The sequence below is a fragment of the Silurus aristotelis genome (genome assembly GCF_946808225.1).
Source record: "Silurus aristotelis genome assembly, chromosome: 19".
In the NCBI taxonomy this organism is placed as follows: domain Eukaryota; kingdom Metazoa; phylum Chordata; class Actinopteri; order Siluriformes; family Siluridae; genus Silurus; species Silurus aristotelis.
Genome location: NC_139592.1, coordinates 10,281,492 through 10,295,931, shown reverse-complemented (window position 1 = coordinate 10,295,931; position 14,440 = coordinate 10,281,492). Strand labels below are relative to the sequence as shown.

General features: G+C 36.4%; 1 protein-coding gene across 9 annotated transcripts in view; it reads right to left on the bottom strand.

The window, feature by feature from the left end:
- The window catches only part of kcnab2b (potassium voltage-gated channel subfamily A regulatory beta subunit 2b), a 71,138-nt gene that overhangs the window by 8,238 nt on the left and 48,460 nt on the right, over window positions 1–14,440 (bottom strand). For 5 of the 9 annotated variants that reach the window (XM_083569974.1, XM_083569975.1, XM_083569969.1 and 2 more), the window contains 4 exons: window positions 12,636–12,680; window positions 11,176–11,220; window positions 10,611–10,654; window positions 10,431–10,517 (listed from right to left, as the gene is read on the bottom strand). In XM_083569974.1, coding sequence (XP_083426100.1) covers window positions 10,431–10,517; window positions 10,611–10,654; window positions 11,176–11,220; window positions 12,636–12,680 — 221 coding nt within the window. Of the gene's footprint in view, window positions 1–1,865; window positions 1,911–10,430; window positions 10,518–10,610; window positions 10,655–11,175; window positions 11,221–12,635; window positions 12,681–14,440 lie in introns of all 9 variants that reach the window. The other 4 variants (XM_083569973.1, XM_083569970.1, XM_083569967.1 and 1 more) reach the window with 1 other exon arrangement.

Genomic DNA, 14,440 nt, shown 5'->3' with positions numbered 1-14,440 from the left:
TTTTTTATGTTTTTATCTCTGAGAAGAGTAGTTTTATTTCGGTTACAAATACAAAATGAGTATGAAATTGGATGATTTTTTAACCTCTTTCAAAATAACCAAGAGTACAATTTTTATTGTAGCCTCCATCATTAATATATTACAAAAATCATCTAAGAGGGAAAATTCTAACAAAAAAAAAAAACATGCCAACATGAACTGCCTATGGACATGTTTAATATAAAAATGCCACATGGGCAACAATGATAAATACAGATTCATCAAGCAATGTGTGCTAATATTCATTATGTGTCACAAATATTGGTGGATGTCTGGTTTAGTGAAAATCTGCCTCTACTCACTATAACACTTTGCATAATGCAGCTGTTAAAGTAATCTATTCCAGTGTATTATGCTCTCAGTGCTACAGAACTTTTTCAATCCAGCTAAATTGGTGTTCTTCGATCAGACATGCATGACAGATGAACTGTTTCTGCACTGCCCAGCCTTTCATATCTATAATGGGGATTCCAGGAAGCTAAAGGGGATATGTTAATGTATTTTACACACATGATAAGTGAACCCTTTCAGAGAAGGCCAAAGTCTTTATCATGCTCTTAGCATTCAGGAGAGCTTGTGAATGGATTGAGACTCTTGAAAAATGCTGAGAGTCTGAATAATGAATGCTGAAACAGAGGCAAAAACAGTAGTCACAAAGAAGCCTTTTGTCCATCGACCACTGGGATTGGACTCTTACTTAAGTGTAGCAAGTTCATAGCCTGGTAAATCAGTCTACTGCCAGACATTCATGAGTCTAGGTTCATGGTGTTGGCTGTTTGCCTGTTTCTCCTAGGCCAGTGTGAACCCTGATCCTCTAATGTTTTCAAGAACCCTGCTCCACAGATTATAGTCTCTAAGCTAAACACAGTCTGGGACTCTATCTCTGAGTAAGTTTTATAAGTGGTATCATTGCACATGCTATAGGTTTGGTCATCTATCACCTTCCCAAGTGTTTATTCAATACACAGCTCGTTTTCTAAGGGTGCTCTCATGGCTACTTCCTTTCCTCTCAGATTTGCTAAACTTTCTAACAAACAAAGGCAAAATTCAAAAACCTTAAATATAGCTGAATATATATAATAACTGACATGAGCACCAGAATTCATAGTTAATGTCATTATTGCCTGTTTGTATTTGTAGTTTTTATAAATGTTTTCATTTGTAAGATTTTTAAGAAAGTGCAAAAAAAAAAAAAACCCTTATTCAAACATGCGAAGGGTAATAGTTGTAAAAGTAGAAAGGGAATACAAAAAAAAAACATGCACTCAACATCACACTCAGCAGTCATCTTGCAAAAATATCGCAGCATGTTAACCAAAGGTGACCTAAGAAATGGATAGAGATGCACCAGGTAATAAGGCACATAATGGTTGTGGAATGGGTAGCATCCTAAGTGTTTCAACACAGAGACATTGGCAGGGAGACAGCTTTCTTTTATCCTGGCTAAAGATTTGCCATTAAGCATCTATATTAAAAAATTTATTTTCCCCTGTAAAACAATGTACATGTTAAATGGAACTTAGTGTAAATGGCTGCTGGTTAAAATATGAACTAAAAAGATGCATGGGTGGGGGGAAAATGAACCAAGGATCAGATGCAATAAATTTTTTCCAAGTCCACTTTGCAAGATGTATAGAATAATCAAACAAATCAATAATTAAAAAAAAAAACCATTGGTTTCTAGTCCTAATTCCAGGTAATAATAGCATTTTATGGACATGGTCAAGCTCTCACACCAAGAAAAACAGAGTGAAAAAACACAATTCATTACCATAAAATGCTTTTAGATACAAGAGATCAGGACTCTGACTGAAGCTACAGTGTACCTTCTATGATGAATGTTCTTGTATTTGAGGTGTTAAATGGATTTCCTGGTGACAAAAAAACAAGCAAAATACTGTGAAATAATTAGATAAACTGATGAATGCAATGAACCTGTGAGTGTTCCCGGGAAAGGGACCTGCTCCTTCTCACCATGGTCGTGCAGAGAACCTAGCCTTGCAGCACCAGCCTCAGTTATATACCATTCGGTTTCTTACAGAGCCATACACCAAGCCAGGCATTATCAGAGAATAAAGTAAAAGTGTAGCTCCCTATACTTTGGTTACATTAATGTATAGATTGAAAATAAATTATATTTTGTAGTTTGTCAAGGGAGCCATTCAAACTTACTGTAAACATGCCAATAGTTGGTTGATAATAAAAACATCTGACATGCCAAAAGCATATCATTATGAAGTTATGAGGTCTTAAACATAATTATGAGCTGTATTCAGAGTTGAGTAAGTAAAGTCAATATTTGCATTGGAAGGTTATTTTTAATAGAATGTGCCTCCTCTTTAATTTCTATAGATTTACATATCAGGAAATAATTAAAATTATCTGGCAATCAGGTATTAGATTAAGGTCAGATGAACAATAACACAAAATATTATGCCATTGTATTTTATTATTTTTATACCAGTCAAGCCAAATTGTGTGGAAATTCTATGTACACCTTACAATTCAATAGCTTGTAGAATTACCTTTAGCAGCAATAACTTGAAGTAATTGTGTACTAACACAATTGATTTTCTTCATGAGTTTGCTTGTTTTCTCTCAGACCTCTTGATCAGTTTTGATAAAGTGCTGCTTGTAGGAGATTTTAATATTCATGTAGATGATGCAAACGATGCCCTAGGATTATCATTTGTCGATTTACTAAACTCTTTTGGAGTTAAACAAAACGTCACCAGACCAACCCACCGTTTTAACCACACACTAGACTTAATAATATCCCACGGAGCAGACGTCACTGATATAGATATTTTACCTCAGAATGATGACATCACAGACCATTACCTCATACTGTTCACACTACCAGTAAAAGCAGATTAACCGTGTTTCACCACGGTATCGACTTGGTAGGACTATTATTCCAACCACTAAGGACAGATTCATAAATAACCTGCCTGATTTATCTCAGTTTCACATTAAACCCATAACTGCTGATCATCTTGATGAGATGGCGAACAACATAGACCTTATCCTCACTAGCACTTTAGACACTGTTGCCCCCATCCGGTTAAAAAAGGTTCGAGAACAAGCACCTGCACCTTGGTATAATAGTCATACGCATGCCCTAAAGAGAACAACACGTAATCTGGAGAGAAAATGGAGGAAAACTAAATTGGAGGTATTTAGAATTGCGTATAAAGACAGTATGCTTAGCTACAGACAGGCGCTAAAAGCTGCTAGAGCTAAACACCTGAGCAAACTCATAGAAAATAACAAAAACAATCCCAGGTTCCTTTTCAGTACAGTCGCTAAATTAACAACAAATCAGGGATCTGAAAAATGTGTTCCATCACAGTTTAGTAGTGAAGACTTTATGAATTTCTTCACTGAAAAAATAGATAACATTAGAAAAACAATTGTGTCAGTTCAACCTCTGACAGCATCTCCCGACACAATCGTACTTACAACCCCACAACTACACTGTTTTACATGTATAGGACAGGAAGAGCTGTATGATGCTATTATGAAAGCTAAATCAACAACATGTCAGTTAGATCCAATTCCCACTAAACTACTGAAGGAAGTGTTATATACAGCTGGTGAGCCTCTTCTCAATATTATTAACTCCTCACTATCGTTAGGTCACGTCCCTAAATCCCTCAAGTTAGCAGTTATTAAGCCCCTCATTGAAAAACCTAATCTGGATCCAAACACGCTATCGAATTACAGACCAATTTCAAATCTCCCATTTATGTCTAAGATTTTAGAAAAGATTGTCGCTGCCCAGTTATGTAACCACTTGCAAGAGAACAATATCTTTGAAGAGTTTCAGTCAGGTTTTAGGCCCCATCATAGCACAGAAACTGCTCTAGTTAAAATCACTAATGACCTGTTTTTAGCTTTAGACCAAGGTTACATCTCCCTATTAGTTTTACTATATCTTAGTGCTGCGTTCGACACTATAGATCATGATCTTCTCCTCGATCGCTTACAGAATTACATCGGTATTCAGGGACAGGCATTAAGCTGGTTTAAATCCTACCTGTCCAATCGTTACCATTTCGTAGATTTAAATGGAGAGCTATCCAGGATAATGCTAGTAAATTATGGCGTGCCACAAGGGTCAGTTCTAGGACCCCTGCTTTTCACAATATACATGCTTCCATTAGGAAATATTATTAGAAGGCATGGAATTAGCTTCCATTGTTATGCTGATGATACCCAGCTATATATTTCATCCAAACCAGGCGATACAGCTCAATTAGCTTGCATAACTGAGTGTGTTGAAGAAATAAGAGATTGGATGACCCATAACTTTCTGCTATTAAATTCTGATAAAACGGAGATTTTGCTCATCGGCCCAAAAAATAGTACACAGAAGCTCCAGCATCTCAGCCTGCATTTAGACGGTTGTTCTGTAACTACTAGTTCAACGGTAAAAGACCTGGGAGTTATTTTAGACAGCAACTTATCTTTTAAACATCACATCACTCAAGTTACAAAAACAGCCTTCTTTCACCTTAGAAATATTTCTAAGCTAGAAATATCTTATCTATATCTGATGCAGAGAAGCTCGTCCATGCGTTTATGACCTCTAGAATAGACTACTGTAATGCATTACTAGGTGGATGTCCTGCATCATTAATAAACAAGCTTCAGTTAGTTCAGAATGCGGCAGCAAGAGTTCTTACTAGGTCAAGAAAACACGATCATATAACCCCAATCTTATCGTCCCTACATTGGCTTCCTATTAAGTTTCGAATAGACTTTAAACTACTGCTACTCACTTATAAAGCACTAAATGGTTTGGCTCCCGTGTATCTATCCAGTCTTTTAACACGCTACAATCCGTCACGCTCCCTGAGATCTCAAAACTCTGGGCTTCTAGTAGTTCCTAGAATAGCAAAGTCCACTAAAGGCGGTAGAGCATTTTCACATTTAGCTCCTAAACTCTGGAATAGTCTTCCTGACAGTGTTCGGGGTTCAGATACACTCTCCCAGTTTAAGTGTAGATTAAAAACATATCTTTTTAGCAAAGCCTACACATAACACACATCACATCACAACCTTGTGCTCCAGAATATATGATTACATGCACATTATCAACTTGTGCTGTTAATATCATGAACAGCAGCTACGCTAATTCCTCTCCACTGCTTCTCTTTCTCTCCCCATCCCGAGGCATCCTGAGGTTTGGCCAGCTCCAGTCACATCCCACCTCGTGAAGATTATGGACCTATGGATGATCATGGAGAAGTAGATGCCGAGTGTTTAAAGGCCCTGGCATGGAGAAGCTGATGCTGGATCTATGATGATCACAAATTGTTCTGTATTGTTGAAAGATTTATGACCAAATTCTTGATGTCACCCATATGAGGATGGGTTCACCTTTGAGTCTGGTTCCTCTCAAGGTTTCTTCCTCATATCATCCAAGGGAGTTTTTCCTTGCCACTGTCGCCACGGCTTGCTCATCAGGGACAAACGCACACCATTCACCTTCACTGTTGTTTTCTGTAAAGCTGCTTTGAGACAATGTCTGTTGTGAAAAGCGCTATACAAATAAACTTGACTTGACTTGACTTGACTAAGAATTTATCATTTTTTTTTTTATCATTATTTTGGAGGAATTTTGGCTCACTCTTCCTTACAATGTTTTATTTAATTGAAGCATTTGTTTATACATAGCGCTCTTAAGGTCCTGCCACAGCATTTGAGTTGGGTTGAGCTCTGGACTTTAACTGGCCCTTTGCAACACCATGATTCTGTTCTTTTTTAGTTATTCTGTTTTAGATTTTCTGGAGTGCTTGGGATCATTGACCAATTTTGGCAAAGCTTTACATAAAGCTGTCAGACAGATAAGCTCATATTTATCTAAAATATTATTTAATATACAGAGAGTTCACATCCAGTTCGATAACTGAAAGTTGTCCAGGTCCTGTGGCTACAGAACACGCTAAAATCACCCCTTGCCAGTTGGTATAAGCTGCTTTTACTGATATGCTGTTTGTTTTTTGCCTGATATGGTCTCATCTGTCCAAAAGACATTGTTCCAGAATCTTATGGTGTATTCAGATGCAATTTTGCAAACCTAATCCATGCTGCCATGTTCTTTATAGAGAGAATAGCCTTTCTTCTGGCAACCCTTCCAAACAAATGATACTTTTTCAGTCTTTTTCTAATTGTGCTTCTGTGAACTTTAACATTTCTCATGCTAACTGAAGCCTGTAAAGTCTGAGATGTTTTCCCTGAGCATTGCAAGGTCTGGCTTTGTGGTGAATTTGCTGGGACATCCACTCCTGGGAAGATTAAAATCCATCAGGAATGTTTCAACAAGTGAAACTTTCCTCACTGTAGAATGATGACTTTTAATTTTTTTTTTTTAAATGCCATTATAATCCTTCCTAAATTAATTAGCAGCAACAACTGCATCTCTAAGATCATTGCCAATGTGTCTCCTTTGTGTTGTGTTAACACACACCTAAATGCTTTAGACCAGCAAGCTCTTAAAATGTGGCTTTAATAGAGGTGTGTACACTTACTGATGATAAATTTATTTAATTAAGCACCTGCCTGCTACTTACCCTTTAAAAGAAAAGGTGTACTTTGTTTTTCACATTGGGCTTTTCCATTTTGGCTTAATTTTTGTTAAACAAATAATGATACAGTGTAATATATAATGTGTTGTTTATATGAAATTGTATTTACCTCATTTTAAGGCTTGCTAAGGACCAGATGATTTTTATTATCATAAAAGTATTAGCAGAAAAGTTGAAACTTTGGAACACTTTCTGTTTGATTTACATGGTGACATGCTGACCCACTAAAAGTTGAAAGAACTGCTGCACCAATACATCGCAGCACAATGTTGTAAACAATCTAAGTAAACAATGTTTGATAGAAACAGCTTTTCTCTGGCTGAGTCATGTAATAAATCTGACATATGCAACCAGTTAACAGATAAAAAAAATCACATACACATACCTGTGATCTTCCAAAGAAAGGTTAGTTTTAAAGTAACCAACAGTTTAATGTTTAACAGTTTGCGAATGACTCATAATTGAATCCTAATTTAGTTACTAGGTGTTTGGTAATGAAGGGCTACTTTGCATCAGCAACATGATTCATTGACAAACAATCATTCATATAAGAGAATTGATAGCATTCATAGCAACTAGTTTCTAACTAATTAATTGATTGTTAATCATAAATATAATAATATATTATGTCATTTCATATTCATGCAATTGTATGCAAAATCATGCTACTACTAAACAGCTACTTCAATTAGGGTACATTATTCGGCAATCAAATACAGTCAACCCCAGATAATTCTCGGTTTGGAACTCCTTCCCTCAACACTCTGCACGCTCGTAGTCTATCTCCATCATACTAAGTAGCGGCACCTGTATAAGCCCCTGCCATTCCCACAGTCATCGTTCATTCTACTATTTCATTAGGGAGAACATACCAGGATGACTCGCGTGGATTCTTTCTTCTCGTGAGAACTTTACCGATCTCAGAGTTTCCGAGACCGTATGGACTTGACCTTTCCTAAGGTTTCCTCGCATCATAGTGACTTTTACAGTACTACTGCTTAGTACGGATGTATGTGAGTTTGTTGAGTGCCGTCATTAAAAACCCTCGAACTCTGTTACTTCAGTTTTCGATTCCGTCTCTCCGAACCCTGACAGTGGCTCAGAAAATTCGCAGGTTCTCATTTGGAACCTGACTAACAGCAAATTGAGGATTATCATAAAATTTGCAGGAATCTGCAGCGGGACCGAATGTCCATGAATGATAGGAATACCATTTTAAACTATGTTTTCACTAACAAATTTCATGAAAAAAAATTGAAAACACTATTGTATTAAAGTGAAATAATGTCTAGATGATTTCACTAATTCACTTTCGGTCCACCAGAACTCTTAGGTGTTCTCAGGTCCCACGGTTAAGTTCTAAGACCCATCGCAAGTTCCAGGGAACCACTTTATTTATTTATTAGTCATTGAAGGTCTATTTAAAAGCTGACAGCCTGCATGTTTCTTTTCATGACCACCTTCTTCTATATGGATCAATTTGCTGTTCTGATCTCAGCAAGTTTGGGCAAATTACTGAGTAGGCACCAATTTTTATGGTCATCATGTACACGTCTTACAAAATATTTTACAGTATTTTAAAACTACAAAAATTAAAAACTCAAGTATTCTGATACAAAATATGAAGCCATTTTCATCAACCTTATCAACTACAAATGACAAAATCCTATTTTATGTTTTATGTATTTATGTATTATGTATTATGGTTTTTGAAATACATGTATCATAAATAATGCCCATCCCTGTCAGCAGGTTGAATAGCATCGGGTGTAATAAACCATTAACCAAAGTGGAAAGCAAAAAAACTTGCGAATTTCCTTAAAATCAATCTTGTACATCACTGAATATCACATAATAGTCATAAATTTTAATAGGCATGTTATTTAAGCTGAAGGTCTGATATGCTATATTAACACATCACTAAATGTTTTTAACTCAACTCTGAATATGGCTCCAACAGCCACAGATTATCTGTTGTGAGTGATGTGTCTAGCTGTGGTTTACATAATTCTACATTTTCCTCAGAAGCCCATATATATCATTGACTGGAAACCATGAAGTATGCTGAGTCCTGTATGCTGAGTCTAATACATGTCCTGAAGATGTACATGGACAGGACAAAGGGATTCAGGAGGGATGACCAGTTGTATTCCATTGGCAAAACCTCTTCAGGGCAATGTTAGAACTAGACAATGTCCCACAGAAATGTGGAAGATCTCAAATTAGCATACTTGGTCCACAGCATGGGCACTCTATTATGGGAATGGTGATATTTTGGATCACAATTCAGGACATTTCTAGTCTGGACATTTGTGATGCATTCATTATTTCATACAGATGAGGAGCTCCATGATACATACCATCCATGTGGCTGTCTACCAATAAGAGTTGTGCATTTGAAATAAAGGCAAATGAGTACTATGCAGAGAGATGTATTCCACAGTAAGATGCTTCATACAGCTATCAAAGAAGTGGGTTTCCCTTCGGGAACTCGAGCTGCGTGAACAATGCTTTTCGGAATGACTCTGCGTGACCACGCTCTGAATCACGTGTGTAATCAGAACAACAGAAAAGCGCAGGGTGACGGGACAACTAGGAAGCACATGCCGTGAAGACGGCGCTAGCTTCAGTTTGTTCAGGAACCACTCTGTTTGTCTGTTTTTGCCACAGGTAAGTATCGGTAAGTTGGTAAAAAAAAATCTGGAAAATAGAAAAGCAAACTAACGGCAAGCAGTCTTTTTGGCTGTGTTTTCCTTCTTGCCCCTGCATTCCCGTAGAGCACTCTTCCAGAAGGGCGCTCTTGCTAGTGTTCCTCTAGGTTATGGCCTCGCTTACCCTGATGCGAAGCAGCAGCTGGATTGTGGATGCTATCCACTCCTCTTATGAGTCATCTGGTCTCCCTGCTCCTTTTGGGGTCAGAGCTCACTTAACCCCATGTGTGCATGTCTCTAAGGCCTTTTTCTTTTGAGTGTCTCTTCTAAACATTTTGCAATGCTGCAGGCTGGTCTACCCCACTGACCTTGTCATGTTTTTTAGCCTTCACATTAGTGCCACTTCTGGCCCCTCTGTCCTTCAACCTAGCTGTGACCATCCACACTAGGCAGGGATTAGACAGTCTGGCAGAACTGTACAAACTTTCCCAAAGCGTTGTTGACGCAGCTCAAGTTCCAGAAGGGAAACTAGACGCTGTGTCTCATTGCCACACTTCCTCCAACCCTGCAAGCGCTTTCTTTACTTTCAAAGCTAGCGCCGTCTCCACCGCATGTGCTTTTATACTTCTTTTTATACCATTACACACAGGGTTTAGAGCGTGGCCACGCAGAGCCATTCCCAAAGCGTTGTTGACACAGCATCTCGTTCCCTCGGGGAACCAGGGTTACATACGTTACCAAGAGACGTTTATGGTCGTGACCTAAAGTTAGGTTGCAGCTAAATGCAGTTTATGATAATATAATATTTTGGCAAACCACTTATAATCAAACATGCTCTATTCCTCTTGTGCACTTGCAGTTTTAATGTCTAAATGAGAATGAGAAACAAATATTTTATTCAGTCAAAAAGTACAGTCTAAGGACAATCAGAAGGCATGCTACAAATATAAAAGAAATAAAGGTTCGTAATAATATTATTGATGTGAAAGTGCAAAAATGGAAAATTGGTGAGAGATGTAAAGGAAAGAAGCAATCGTACCCATGCTGAATGTGAAAAGTAGCACGTTTGCAAACCCCCTTAAACAAACCATTTTACATAAGCAGACAGACAGGCAGGATTGTACAATGTCCCAGCATCCATGCATACCTTCCATCGGTGTGTTGGGGTCCGGTCTATTAGCAAATACTACATCAACATACTCTAACTGCAGCCTCTCCAAAGATGCTTTCAGACCTTCAAAGTACAGAAATCACACAATCAGCTTGGCCAGTGAGTGTGATAGCTCCTCAGCTCCTCAGAATTGTGAAATTATTTGTTGTAACCTACCCTCTATAATATGCTTTCTTGACAATCCTCTTTCTGTTTCTGCTCTAAAAAACAGAAGAGACAGACACTGAAAGTTGTACAATAACTGTTCCAAAAGATTTTCTATCTCCATCAAACTATTTCTGACAGCTAGATCCAAATTCTACAATCTGAAATTGATGTTATATCAACAAACACATTGATTGAATAAAATCTGTCAACGGCATCAAAGTGCACCTCACATTTACACCGCACAGCCTCTCATTAGTGTTGGCCTAGGACCTTTAATTTAGCCTGAAGAAAAGAGCAATGCTCCATGGGGGAATCGATCTGAAGCACATTCAGGAAACAATTACAGCTGCAGTTCTGGCCACCTAGAGTGGGGCTATGCAGGAGGGGAAAGGAGTTTTTAAACCTCACTTCAACACACACATATACACACTCAGACAAACACATTACAGAGAATATACAGTTACGGATATGCACTTCTCTATAATTTGGCAGATACTACCTTGCACTTATCTCGGGCACAACGATGCAAGTAACATTCATTGTGACACATATACACAAGCATACTGTGACTCACTTTCCACCCCAGTAGATCTTGGTGGTAATAACCAAACTGGAGCGTCTGTAATAGAAAATAGAACAAGTGCAGTGAGACCTTTGTAATGACATTGTAGAAGATTAAGTAAAACACATTTGCCAGGACAAGCTGCAGGCAATATTCCAAGACCCTTATTCAGTAAATAAAAAGGCCAGAAACCATAATAGGTATTTAGAATCAGGAATAATTGTATTATTTAACACTATTTAATTATACCGAGCTGTAATTATACATACAGGGAGAATTCCAGGGTATATACTCATCAGCTAATCGAGTTAATTAGGTGTTAAACAAATAACACCTTTAGCCACATTTAGGCTTTGTCAAAGGCTGATGACTGAACAATCATCTTTTTTTCATGTTCCTATTCCTCATTGTGATAATGTGCATGTCTGGAAGATTTCTCTGACAGCACCATTACAAAAACACCCTCTAAAATGTGACTGTCAGCATCAAATGATGAGTGTACTGTTTGTAATAGAAACATTTTGTGACGATGCTTGACATGACTGCTTATGTATTCTGTGTTTATTAAAACCAGTATAACACACAATGCAGGCTCTGGTCAAAATATTAGTCAAAGCAGGCAAATAAAGGCATGATGCCTGAGCTGTTTAAAAGGAATAGTGCAATTGCAGACTGGTGAAGTCCGCTACTAATCAGGTAACTCTGAGTGGTGGTAGGTGCTTAATACTTGATCATGAGATGAGGTCGCTGAGTTTGCAACTTTGGTAGAGGCATGATTGTGAAAACTCTTTTTTAACATAACTACATTGAATTATTTAGTAACTAGTAAATATTATAAGAAAGAGGGAACGATGTGAAGTAAAGAACTTAGGTCTAAACATGTCAACATCAATAATCCATTTATTTAATAAAAACCAACAGTAGGATATATGACTCCATTAATAACTAACATAGTAATTTATGTACGATAACTGACACTGGGATACATTAAATCAATGCCGCAAACCCTTTAATTTGAACAGTGGATAAACTGTTTAAACTTTCTTGCAAACTCAACCAATTCCTACAGATTATAACAAATTATTTACTGTTTTAAATAAAAAAAATAATATAATTGATAATAGCTTACAGTCTCTTTAAATGCATTTACGAAAGAGAAAAAATAGGAAAGGTCTATATTTATAAACTAATTGCCTCAAGTCTCCTTTGTGAACCTGAGTGTACAAATAAAAGCTGATGGTCCAGTCAGTGTAACATACACAAAGCCATTCACAAAATAAAAGAAGCTTTGGGGCATAAACAGTCATTAAAAAAAGTCTGTATGGACTGCAGACTGCTCTGTTCCATTAAAAAAAAAAACATGTCTACTGGCTGAAAAGAAAAAATGCTTGCACACTGACATATCATATTTAAAGACAGCAGTGTGATTGAAAATCCCACAGGAAAAAAAAGATAGAAATAAAAGACTCTACCTCCATCCTTTCTTCTTTATGATACTGCCAAGAACCATTTCAGCCCTTTAATAAAAAAAGAAAAAAAAAGAAAACAATTACCTCATTATAACTGTAAGAACAAAAAGTGCACTGTTTCATTCTGTAAAAGAGTTTTCCTTTAAAACTAGATCGATGTATTAGGGACCCCCCGCTTCTTATTCCAAAAAATCATGCTAATGAAGCAGTGGGTAGAAAGCGGTGATATTAAATATTATCAGAGCATTAAACACAGGGGTAAGCTGATTGCATCCTGAGCTGAGAGGATATTTTGAGTAAAAGGCTGGCTGGGATGATGGGGAGTAGATCTGTGTGACTAATGAAAGATGAAGTATCCCTGTCCAAATATTCAGAGAGTTTAAAATGTTCTGCAAAAATATCAACTTTCATTTCCAAACTGTAAAGCTTCAGAGACTGCATCCTACTTTAAAATAATGCAATTTTGCAGTATTAAACTGTACATATTGTACAACACATTGTATTATTTTCATACTGTAGACATCTAGTTTGAGTCATTGGTCAATATTCTTGAGATTGTTCAGCCTGCAATAAAAACTAACACTAACCAAAAAAAGATTTAAAACTACACACAAATTCAAACATTATTTCTGGAATTTGTTCATTAAAGTCCCACTGACGAATCATGTTTGACTGCAGTACAGGCACAAACCTCTATTAGATAGACATAGAAACTTCTTCAATTTTGAATAGAGCCTGAAACAGTACATTACTATATTATTCATAAAGCACAATGAAAATAGAAATGTTTCATGTATAAGATAAAGCATGTTGATGTTTTATAGAAATACAGTAAATTACTATTAGTATTTACCTGGAATTTAAAGTAAATGGTTACAGTGCTGATATGAATATAGATGAAAAACTTAGAACATGGAAACTTTACTTAAAAACACCCAATTTTAAGATAAACTGAAGTATTGAAAGAGAGCTAGACTAGATGTTAGAAACCAGATAGAATGACACCTTTTATTTGAATTATTAAATTAAAAGAAATTATTAAAACTCCTATAATGTGTAAACTGCAATGTAATTTGTATTGTATTTTTTTGTTGTTGTTGTTTTGCTGTAGCTTGGTCTGTTAGATTAAAAGTTTAAACAATTCATTGCTCTAAATGTCTTGTCTTTCTATATGAATGTCAAAAATGTTGAACCAACAAGATGACTAAACGGTTGTCCATGGATAAAAAAGTAAACCTTCCTGAAATCATCAGTTCAGAAAAAAAACAAAAATAAAATGTCCTTGCAATTCCAAAGCTTTCAAAGAGGATTGCAAATTGCTCAAGATAATTATTAACATTTGCTTGCTTGTGGTGTAAAATTTGGTAAAATGTGTAAAATCTGATCAAAGATATACATTTACCAGCTTGCCCCTGATGTATTACAGTACATAAAAACTGCTCTCCTTGCTGCAATGCAGCATTTTAATCTTTTGGGTTTTTTTAATAATGGCTTGAGCTTTTTTTTATACCATTTTTAGATGTGTATATTTTCCCTGAAGTTTTGAATTGAAAACCATATTTTTACTTTGTGTATTTAAGCTTAATTATATATTATATATATGACTTTCGCATATAAATCTAAAATTAATCTCTCACTAAATTGCTGCAAATATTTCTCTAGAAACCAAAAGAGGACTGAATTAAACTGCTGTAAAAGCTTTGAAAAAATAATAATTTGATTTGCCTTTACACCTTTCTACAAAAATAATATACATAAAGTAACAGCAAGATGATTACATTCAGGAAAACCTATTATGGTGTAAACTA